Source organism: Salpingoeca rosetta (genome assembly GCF_000188695.1).
Source record: "Salpingoeca rosetta unplaced genomic scaffold supercont1.13, whole genome shotgun sequence".
In the NCBI taxonomy this organism is placed as follows: Eukaryota; class Choanoflagellata; order Craspedida; family Salpingoecidae; genus Salpingoeca; species Salpingoeca rosetta.
Genome location: NW_004754921.1, coordinates 1,588,857 through 1,598,856, shown reverse-complemented (window position 1 = coordinate 1,598,856; position 10,000 = coordinate 1,588,857). Strand labels below are relative to the sequence as shown.

Sequence of the window (10,000 nt, the reverse complement as noted above, 5' to 3'; positions counted from 1 at the left end):
GCCAGGTTTTGCTGCAGGCACGACGTGGCACGGTCGTAGTCTCCCGTGTGCGTGCACACCCGACCGATGCGAAGCAACGTGGCGGCGGTGTTCGTGTGATCATCACCAAATACGGTGCGGGATGCCTTGAGGTCCTTCTCCAGGCACGCCAACGCGTCCTCATACCGCCCGAGGCTGTCGTAGATCTTCCCGAGCCGGCAGTACGACGCGCTCTGCACGGGGGCAAATTGCGTGTGTATACGTGTGTGTGCGTGTGTGTGTGTGTATACGTGTGTGTGTGCATGTGAATGGCAAGAGGATCAGGATGAGCAGTGGCTTCTGACGTCCAAGACACACATACACACACGCACACACACACGCACACACACACACACACACACACACGCACACACACACACACGCACGCACACACATACACACACATACACACACACAATAACCCCCCACCCTTCTCACTGCGCACAACCAACCAACCCCTCCCCATCCTCTTTACCTCCCTCAACTACACACCGTGGTGAGATGCTCCTCTCCAAATGCACTGCGTTTGATCTGCAGGCTCCGTTCTGCATAGTGGGCAGCGCGAGCATAGTCGCCCTTGCTGTCATACACACAGGCAAGCGCATGCAAGGTGGTCGCTGTCTCTGGGTGGTCCTCCCCAAGGGTGTCGATGGATATCTGCAGGTCCTTCTCGAAGCACGCGATGGCCTGGTCGTGGCGGCCCTGGTCATCATGCACGCGCCCCAGGGTGTGGTACGCAGACGCCGTTGCTGGGTGCTTCTCGCCCACCGTCTCCAAGCAGATGGCCAGCCCCTGCTCCATGCACTCCACCGCCGCCGCGTGCTCGCTGTTGCTCTGGTGCGCGCGGCCCAAGCACGCGTACGTAGCGGCGGTAAACGTGTGGTTCCGGCCCAGCGTGGCCAGCAAGATGCGCAGGCACTTGTCGAAGCACTCAATCGCAGCGCCATAGTCCTCCATGTCCTCGTGTACGTCCCCCAGCGAACGGTACACGGATGCCGTGGTCGGGTGGTTCTCGCCAAGCGCCTCCCTGTACACGCCGAGACACTCCGTGTAGCTGGCAATGGCCAGCGGGTGCTGCTCGCGCGCGTGGTGCAGCAGCCCCAGGTTCTTGTGCGCCGTGCCCGTGGACGGGTGCTTTGGCCCGAGCGCCTGCAGCCGAATCCGCAGGCACTGCTGGAACAGGTCTGCTGCCGCGCTGGCGTCGCCGAGCGTGTGGTGCAGGTGGCCCAGGTTCTCCATGGCCGCTGCTGTCGTCGGGTGCTGCTCCCCGAGCGTGTCGCGCAAGATGGCCAGGCACTTCTCACCGCACTCCAGGGCGCGCGGGTAGTCGCCTTTGCTGTGGTACACGCTGCCAAGGCTGCCGTACGTCAGCGCCGTGTCCGGGTGCATGGGCCCAAGCGCCTCCAGCGACACCTCCAGGCAGCGCGTGTAGCATTCCACGGAGCGGTCGTGCTGCCCCGCGCTGTCGTAGGCGCTGCCGAGCGAGGACAGCGCGGTTGCCGTCGACGGGTGGTCCTCGCCCAACGTCTCCAGCTTGATGTCCAGGCTCTGTGTGTACAGCTCAATGGCCCTGTCAAACTGGCCCGCGCCCTCGAACACCTGGCCGAGGTTGCCCAGCGTGGTTGCCGTCGACGGGTGCTTGGCGCCCAGCGTGGCGCGCTTGATGCGCAGGCTGTGCTCGTAGCACTCAATGGCGCAGTCGTAGTCGCCTTTGTTGTCGTACACCAGGCCCAGGTTGCTGTACGTGCCTGCCGTGTCCGGGTGCTCCTCCCCGTGCACCCTGCGGTTGATGGCGAGGCTGTGCTGGTACAGGTCGACGGCGCGGTCGTACTCGCCCAGCTTGTTCAGCACCCCGGCCAAGTTGCTGTATGCGGACGCCGCGTGCGGGTGGTCTGGCCCCGCCGTGTCGACGTGGATGGCCAGCGACGACTCGAGCAGCTGCACGGCGCGGTCGTACTTGCCCAGGTCCTCGTGCAGGAGGCCGAGAAGCCCGTATGTGACGGCGACGTTGGTGTGCTGGGGACCGTGCACCTCAAGCTCAATGCGCAGGCACTTGCCGAGGAAGTTGGCTGCGCGCGCGTGGTCGCCAAACTGGCGCATGGCGACTGCGGCCTGGTATGCCAGCGAGGAGAACGCCTCTGTGCGGTCCTGGCCCTGCGCCTCCATGTCCTCCACAAACTGCACCACCTGCCGCAGGCACCAGCTGCGCATCTGGTCTTTCACGGCACGGTTCAGCTGCCCAAAGCCGACACTCTCCTCAATCGCCTTGAAGATCATCTCCTTGTCCTTTGGATTCCACGCCTCTGCCCGCTCGGCCTGCACGCGCACGAGCGTGTCTGTCACGGCGTCGTGGCTCTCCAGCAGCGCCTCTCGCAGGGCGGCGCGCTGCGTGGTTGGTAGGCGGATGCTGAGCGTGACGTCCTCGCCGTGGCTGATGCTGCAGAAGATTTCCCACAGGCACCACGCCCGCGTCAGTGGCACGGGGTCGTCCCAAGGTGTCAGCACCAGCACCACCTTGCCGATCCGTGCAATCGACTCCTTGAATGTCGTGCTCCACCTGCACGCAGGTGCAGATGTTGTTTGTTGTTGTTGTTGTTGTTGTATGTGAGAGAGAACACGAGGAGGGGGCAGGAGGTCGTTGCTGAAGGCGAATGGGGACGGGGGGGGGGTGTTGGGCGGGCGGGCAATGTAACACGGTGACAATACACGTCTGAACCAAACACACGCACACGTACAAGTGTAAACAAACTCGCGCACACACACACACATGCAAAAACACAAACACACATACACAAAACAAAGCACACACGCGCACACACCACTCTTGGGGAAGGTTGGCAGTGACGTCCTCATGTTGGTTGTTGATAAAAAGATCAAACCAAAAGAAGACGGGGCAATCTTCTTCGCTGTTGTTTTCGTCAGCAAACTCGAGCAGTGTGGTGAGCACATCCACAAGCTTGTAGCGCCACGCGTGCGAGACAAACACGGTTGCTGCCGCCACGTCCTGCGGCGTGCGTGCTGCCAGCAAATCCACGTACGCGCACGCGTGCCCCACATCTTCGATCGCACGCTCATCGCTCGTGTGCGGCACCACAATCTTGTCGCACACGTCCTTCGTGGTCAATGCTGCATAATGCTCTGGGTCACTTGCCTTGACCTCCTCCAGGAACCGGCGCAGGAACCCCGCCGACACACCACGCGCGTCAATCTCGTCCATGATGTGCGCTTGGTGTGGTGTGTGCGCTTGGTGTGTGCGCGTTGTGTGCGTTGTGCGCCAGCTGTCCTCCTCCGCCAACTGGCAGCCCCATTTTGTGGTGTTGGTACAGTGTATTGCGTTTTCACTGGAAGATTTGCCAAATATTACTGGGACCCGTCTGGGTGGGAATTGGACCGTTCACGCGTATCGTGTGCCTTTTTCCCCTTTCCACCACCAAGCAGCCGACCCCACGCGCAGGTGAGGAGGATATGAGACGAGGGCGAAGCCTCGAGGTGAACGGGTGGAAGGTTGAGAGCAGAGAACGAGAGAACCAAGGAAGGAAGGAAGAGTGAGAAAGAGATTCCACTCGAGACGCGGCTCCAGCCAGACCACTTTCCATGGCACATTGCTTGTGTAGAACTGAGCTTCCTTCTTTCAGCTCGATGCGGCACTATTCCCATCGCAGCACGCACTCGCACACTCGCACACATGTGCATCACCAACATCGCCGACACTGCTGCCTGCTTCCGCGTGCCACGAATCACCCACTCATTCCCTGACTTGCACCGCCCTATCACACATTACTGCGCACGCTCGCTTGCAATACCCAGTCATGGTGTCCAGGAACAAGAAGTGCCGCAAGTTGCGCGTGAGTTTTCTTGATCATGCCTCCAATGATGCACATGCCACACCACGTGGCCACCCACATTGAGTTTCCACCAACACACACCAACACACGCATGCACACGCAGGGCTTTCCAACACATGCAGCTCACGCGTCACTTCTTGTTCTTGTTGCTGCTTTTGCTAGGGCCACGTCAGCCACGGTCATGGCCGCATCGGCAAGCACCGCAAACATCCCGGTGGTCGCGGTAACGCTGGTGGCCAGCACCACCACAGGATCAACTTTGACAAATAGTACGTTCATCTGCCCTGGGATTCTGCGCGGTGGTGGTGGTGGTGGTGGTGCTATCACGCTGGACGGCATGCGCTGTGCATGAGGGCGCACTGGGCACGGTGCTGCGCGTGCCTGCTGCTTCTCTCACACAACTACGCACACACACACACACACTCTCTCTCTCTCAAACACACACACACACTCTCTCTATCTCTCTCTCTCTCACTCTGGCCTAACTCTCGCACTCTCCCCCCCCCCCCTCCTTAAACATGCACATCCACACAGCCATCCTGGTTACTTTGGCAAGGTTGGTATGCGCCACTTCCACCTGACCCGCCAGAAGTACTTCAAGCCCACGATCAACGTCGACCGTCTGTGGTCCCTCCTCCCCGTGGACCTCCGCACCGACATGCTGAAGAACGCATCGGCCGAGAAGGCCCCTGTCATCGACTGCGTCCGCGCTGTACGTTTCGCTGTTGGCCCTCGTGAAAATGCGTGTGTGCATTTGTTTGTGCAACCCCAAGCACTTTGCTGCTCATGTTGCACCTTTGGTCGCTTGATGTGTGTCTGCTGCACCCTTGTTGCTGTCTCTCACCCACAACCTCTTCCACTCTCCCATAACACACGCCACGTGTACAGGGCTACTTCAAGGTTCTTGGTAACGGAAAGCTGCCCGAGAAGCCCGTCATTGTGAAGGCACGCTTCTTCTCCAGGAAGGCTGAGGAGAAGATTAAGGCCGCCGGTGGCGTGTGCGTGACCACCGCATAAGAAGCCCAAGCATCTCGCTTGCGCTTCTGTGTCTGTGTGTGTTTCGTCTGCTTGCTCGCCTGCACTCCTTTCTCTTCACACCTGCCCTCGAGTTGAGTCTTGATGATCATTGAAAGTAAAAGACAGACCGGGCAAAGACTCGTTTTGCCAGAAGCCAAACATGTGTGCAGTGTGTGTGAGTTCATGGGAAAGTGGGCGTGTGTGTGGGCGTGTTGATGTGATTGTTCCTCTAATCGTGTGGGTATTGTGCTGACTTCACAAAGAGCAATGTTTGACATGTGCGAGGCAACACGTTGTTTTCATTGTTTGTGTACAAGCTCAATCTGCAACGCACACACACACGCACACGCACACACACACACACACACACACACACACACACGGAGCACGAAACGGCACCAAGCAAAGCAAGGGGCTATTCGTCCATGAGGTTGAGCTTCCGGTTGTGCTCGCGCCGCTTGTTGTGCAGCTTCTTGAGCTCCACGGGGTTGATGGGCATGCCGCCAATGCGCGCGTCCTTCTCCGCCGCGTTCTTGCGCCGGCGCGCATCCCGCTTGAGCTCGTGCGATCGCGCTTTGCGCCGCAGCGCCTGGAGTAGAGGAGAATGGTGGGGTGAGCAACTGGCTGGCGCGGTATCGTGCAACGCAAAACAAAAGGGGCGTGCACAATACAGTCGGGCAAACCCCCTGTGCCTCTGATGAAGACGCGAACACACACACACACACACACACACATGCACACACCTTTTTCGGGTTTGTGATGAGCTCTTGTTGCTCGCGCTGGCGTCTGACAGCACGCTTGGCCGACACCTAAACAAGTTCAACAACATAGTCGATGCATCAGACATGTGATTGATGTGAGTCCCAACAAAGGGCTGTGATATGCGCCTCACATCATGACCCTTTCCTCTCTCAAATACAGCACAAGACAAAGCGCAAGAGCAGAACAACACGGCCGGACCTTGTGCTTCTCTTCGCTCATGGCGTTGGACATGCGCTTCGCCCCGACAATGCCGCGGATCAAGTCGTGCGTCTGAACAAAGAGACAAGTGGGTGGGTGATGAAGGAGAGAGCGCAAGAAGGGTGTGTGTGTGTGTGTGTGTGTGTGTGTGTGTGTGTGTGTGTGTGTGTGTGTGTGTGTGTGTGCACAACACGCCCCCTCCCCTATCCCGGCTTCCGTGCGTCTCATCATGACAGTACACAGAGCACGAACCGATTTCGCCAGCTCTTGAATGTCCTCGGGCTGGTCCCACCGCTCCATCGTCCTGTGGTTGTTCATGCGCAGCCCACGCGAAGTGAGGTCGTGTCATACGCCAAACACGCACACACACACATACACATACGCACACACACGCACACAACGCACACACGCACATATCCACACACCTGAAGAGGGCGCGTGTCATGTAGGGGAGGACGGCTGCAACCTTCTTCGCATCGCTGAGGAACCGAGCAACGTGTCGGTACCACGCGAACACAACCCGTCGCTGCATGTTGCCCTCACGATACAGCACCTCTGTCGGTGGTGAGGGTCAGTGGTGCACGGTTCGGCATCCACAGTGGTGGGTCAGTGCACGAGAAAGAAACACGAAAGCGTACACACACACACAAACGCGCGCACACACACACACACACACACACACACACACACACACACACACACACACACACACACACACACACACAAACGCACACACACACACACACAAACGCACACAAACACACAAACGCACACAAACATACACAAACAAACAAACATAACACACACAAACAAACAAACAAACACAACACACACACAAACAAACAAACAAACACAACACACACAAACAAACAAACAAACAAACACAACACAACACACACACAAACAAACAAACAAACACAACACACACACAACACAACACAACACAACACAAACACAAACACACACAACACAATACAAGGTACCTCGCATGGCAATGCCGGTGAGCTCGTGCATGAGCTGCTCGAACGGTCCCTCGTGCAGCACAAGATCAGCCGCCTCATGGTCTTTGGCTTCGGCATGGGTGTCGCTGAGCCAGACCGACTTCTTCGCCTTCTTCTTCCTCGGCACATCGCTGCTGTCATCCTCTTGCTGCCGTTGCTGCTGCTCATGGCTTGTGGTGAAGAGCTGGTTTGCGCGCGCCGCCGTCGCCATCTGCAGCTGCGCGACCTTGGTCAAGTTGCTCACCAGCACTTCCACCATCTCCTCTCCAAGGTTGCGCGACCGAACCTGCGTCGTAAACGCCTGCATGTGTGCGTGTGTGCGTGTGTGCGTGTGTGCATGTGCGTGTGTGCGTGTGGTGAGCACCAGGCGGACGACAGTGCGACGAGGACACACAGCCCGCAAATCAAAACGCTGTCACACAACAAGTGACCCAGTTCCACTGCGTTCTCCAAACCCCTTGGACGCTCACCTGTGCCAGCTCATTAACGCGCTCAGGATCCGACACAAACTCCGCTGTTGGTGGTCGTGCGTATGGCCGTGTGTGAGGTTGGAGGATCAACTTGCGTGAGTAAAACGAGAAATCAGCTGGACACATGTCAAGAAGTACTCACACTCACACACACAGACGCAGAAAAAGAGAGAGAGAGAGACGCACGCACGCACGCACGCACGCACGCACACACACACACACACATTCTCTCACACACACACACACACAAATACACGCACACACACAGACGCAGAAAAAGAGACGCACACACACACGCACACACGCACACACGCACGCACACACACAGACGCACACACACAAATACACACGGAACACACACACACACGCACAAATACACGGAACACACAAACGCACCTGAGCAGGTGCGCTGGAGGAAGGTGTTCATGAGGCGACCGGCAGCCAACCGAACCCACGCGTGGGAGTACAGCAGATGGCTCTGAAGACGCGGCCACACGTCCGCATGCTTCTTGGCGAGAAGAGTGATGGAACCCGACACGCCATCCACCATCTGCACCACCAATTGGAAACAACAACAGCGACAGAAGCAGCAACAAGTGGCGTGTGAGAGTGTTGCGTCGCCCAAACCATCAGCAAATCCATCGACATACCGCAACATGTTCAAAACAAACCGCACAGCTGCCCAATTCGCGTGTTCGCGTTCAAGCGCACCTTCTGTGTGCATGTGAGGGCCTGGAAGAGGAGGAACCAGCGGTCGCCGCCCGGCTGCTGCTCTTCAACTTCCCCATCACGCAGATACACCTGCACACGCACACAGCGCAGTCAGTGAGCACAGGAGCGCAGTCGTACAACCACCTCCCCACCCCCACTCTTCTGCAAGCGAGCAAGCTCCCAGATGCAAGAGCCACACCACGCAGCCACCATGCAGCCACCATGCAGCCACCAGACCTTGAGGTCCTCTGCGGTGGTGATGATGTCTGCCAGCGTGGCGAGAATTGCTGGCGCCTGGTCCTTGAATGCGCGCGGGCGCTGATCAATGAAGACGACCAGCAGGCGAAGCCCGAGACTCCGCACAGGCAGCTTCTCCTGTACACGAGGTGGTAATGACGAGGCAAGGAATGCGTGACGCAGAAGAGGTGTGAACTCACGCAGCAGAGGAGAGGAGGGGTGTGGGAACATGGCGCTCATCAACCACACACACACACACACACACACACACACACACACACACACACACACACACACAACACACACACACACACACACACACACACACACAAGCACGCACACACAAACACAAACACACACAAACCAAAGCACACCTCCTTGAGCCAGCGGACGGCCATGTCGAAGAACTCCTGGCGCTTTGCGGCAGGGACGCGGGAGAGCAGCAGCTGCAGCAGTCGCTGCATTGCACTTCGTGTACTCGACTCCTCTGGAGACGAATGATAAAGTGAAGAACAGTGCATGCGTGAGTCAATGCTTGGAGTGCATGCGATGTGAAAGAACAAAATGATGAACGGTTCGCATGCACATGCGCCCATACGCGGGCGACTGACCTGTGTTTCCAAAGTGCTGCGCGAACGTCATGAACATGAGGTCGGCGTGTTTGACGACCATCGATTCTGGCAAATTCTTCACAATCTCCGTCAGCATCTGCATCACAGACTTGCGACCTGCACACACACACACACATGTCGTGAACAACGATGTACATATGTCGGGGACAAAATGAGCCGCAACAACCACAACAACAACAACACGCACACACACAAAATAATGTGTACACGTGCAGAGGCAGAAGCTGAACATCTGCACAACACTGACCTGCTTCGTATTTGTACGCGAGGTTGGTGAGGAGGAACATGATGTGGTTCAGGACGCGCTTCGAGTTGACCTCGCACTTCTTCAAAAACGCCAGCATCGTCTCTCGCGCACGCTTCCGCGCCGTGTCCGACTGCGACTGCACCACAATCTCCTGTATTCTGTCGATGATGTCGTACACGACCGGCAGCTTGTACTCGCGCTCAATGGCTGCGCGCACCACGTCAAACATGATGGCCTGGCGGTCTGGGTTGTCCATGTCCATGTGCACGCTCGAGAGCAGCTTCTCAATGTGGTGCTGCGGCGGGCGGAACGACGTGGCGTTGCGGATGAGGGAGATGAGCGTGTTGGTGACGGCGGTAAACGTCTCCTGGTTGCCTGTCGTCTGCTCATACAGCTTCATCAGCCGCAGAAACACTTTCTCGATCACCTGCAACAATGTGCGGCGATGACATGTTGGTGCGATGAGAGCAGGCCGGGTAATGAGAACCAGAGGTGCAATACGAGTAAATGGTGCAATGAGAACTAGTGGTGGGATACGAGTGATGCGTCAGCATGTACGTGTACCAGCAACCCAACTCAAGACACACAATGCACGCATCACGCATCGTACCTTGGAGGACATGGCTGGCATGTGCGCAATGTGCGGGAGGATAAACGACCACAACATGGCTGACATGGACAGCGTTTTGCTGTACTTTGAAAACAGGCACGACGCCAGCGGGCCCGCAAACCGGTTCACAACATCTGCAACACGACACAGGTGACGGTGTGTGTGTGTGTGTGTGTGTGCGTGTGTGTGTGTGTGTGTGTGTATGTGTGTGTGTGTATCAGTGAGCGCGATCTTTCATGCAAGGGTGAAGGC

At 57.5% G+C, this 10,000-nt stretch overlaps 3 protein-coding genes across 4 annotated transcripts in view; 1 reads left to right on the top strand and 2 right to left on the bottom strand.

Annotated features, from left to right (window-relative positions):
• The window catches only part of PTSG_05782 (mbre TPR repeat protein), a 4,748-nt gene extending 1,444 nt beyond the window's left edge, over positions 1 to 3,304 (bottom strand). Inside the window, exons 1-3 of the mRNA XM_004993595.1 lie at positions 2,838 to 3,304; positions 511 to 2,575; positions 1 to 212 (exon numbers count right to left, since the gene is read on the bottom strand). The exon at positions 1 to 212 is cut by the window's left edge and continues 829 nt beyond it. Coding sequence (XP_004993652.1) covers positions 1 to 212; positions 511 to 2,575; positions 2,838 to 3,235 — 2,675 coding nt within the window. The 5' untranslated portion in view covers positions 3,236 to 3,304. The remainder of the gene's footprint in view (positions 213 to 510; positions 2,576 to 2,837) is intronic.
• Positions 3,305 to 3,425: 121 nt separating this feature from the next.
• On the top strand, positions 3,426 to 5,039 carry PTSG_05781 (ribosomal protein rpl-27). Its single transcript, XM_004993594.1, has 5 exons — positions 3,426 to 3,472; positions 3,826 to 3,863; positions 4,026 to 4,132; positions 4,398 to 4,575; positions 4,752 to 5,039. Exons 2-5 carry the CDS (start codon positions 3,828 to 3,830, stop codon positions 4,878 to 4,880), a joined length of 450 nt encoding a protein of 149 aa, XP_004993651.1. The 5' UTR covers positions 3,426 to 3,472; positions 3,826 to 3,827; the 3' UTR covers positions 4,881 to 5,039.
• Positions 5,040 to 5,213: 174 nt separating this feature from the next.
• Positions 5,214 to 10,000, bottom strand: part of PTSG_12358 — a gene marked incomplete at its 3' end in the record, with an annotated part of 18,900 nt that continues 14,113 nt past the window's right edge. The window contains exons 31-44 of one of the 2 annotated variants that reach the window (XM_004993593.1): positions 9,749 to 9,882; positions 9,139 to 9,565; positions 8,871 to 8,987; positions 8,634 to 8,746; positions 8,260 to 8,397; positions 8,023 to 8,112; positions 7,708 to 7,861; positions 7,312 to 7,355; positions 6,824 to 7,142; positions 6,266 to 6,395; positions 6,093 to 6,144; positions 5,841 to 5,912; positions 5,624 to 5,689; positions 5,214 to 5,469 (exon numbers count right to left, since the gene is read on the bottom strand). In XM_004993593.1, the coding sequence (XP_004993650.1) occupies positions 5,296 to 5,469; positions 5,624 to 5,689; positions 5,841 to 5,912; positions 6,093 to 6,144; positions 6,266 to 6,395; positions 6,824 to 7,142; positions 7,312 to 7,355; positions 7,708 to 7,861; positions 8,023 to 8,112; positions 8,260 to 8,397; positions 8,634 to 8,746; positions 8,871 to 8,987; positions 9,139 to 9,565; positions 9,749 to 9,882 (2,030 nt within the window). The remainder of the gene's footprint in view (positions 5,470 to 5,623; positions 5,690 to 5,840; positions 5,913 to 6,092; positions 6,145 to 6,265; positions 6,396 to 6,823; positions 7,143 to 7,311; positions 7,356 to 7,707; positions 7,862 to 8,022; positions 8,113 to 8,259; positions 8,398 to 8,633; positions 8,747 to 8,870; positions 8,988 to 9,138; positions 9,566 to 9,748; positions 9,883 to 10,000) is intronic. The other variant, XM_004993592.1, reaches the window with a different exon arrangement.

Bases quoted from the DNA above. Each gene is read 5' to 3' on its own strand.
- PTSG_05781 (XM_004993594.1), top strand. From the start codon at position 3,828: ATGGTGTCCAGGAACAAGAAGTGCCGCAAGTTGCGC. The intron at 3,864-4,025 runs GTGAGTTTTCTT...TGCTTTTGCTAG, and splicing joins AGAAGTGCCGCAAGTTGCGC to GGCCACGTCAGCCACGGTCA. The intron at 4,133-4,397 runs GTACGTTCATCT...ACATCCACACAG, and splicing joins AGGATCAACTTTGACAAATA to CCATCCTGGTTACTTTGGCA.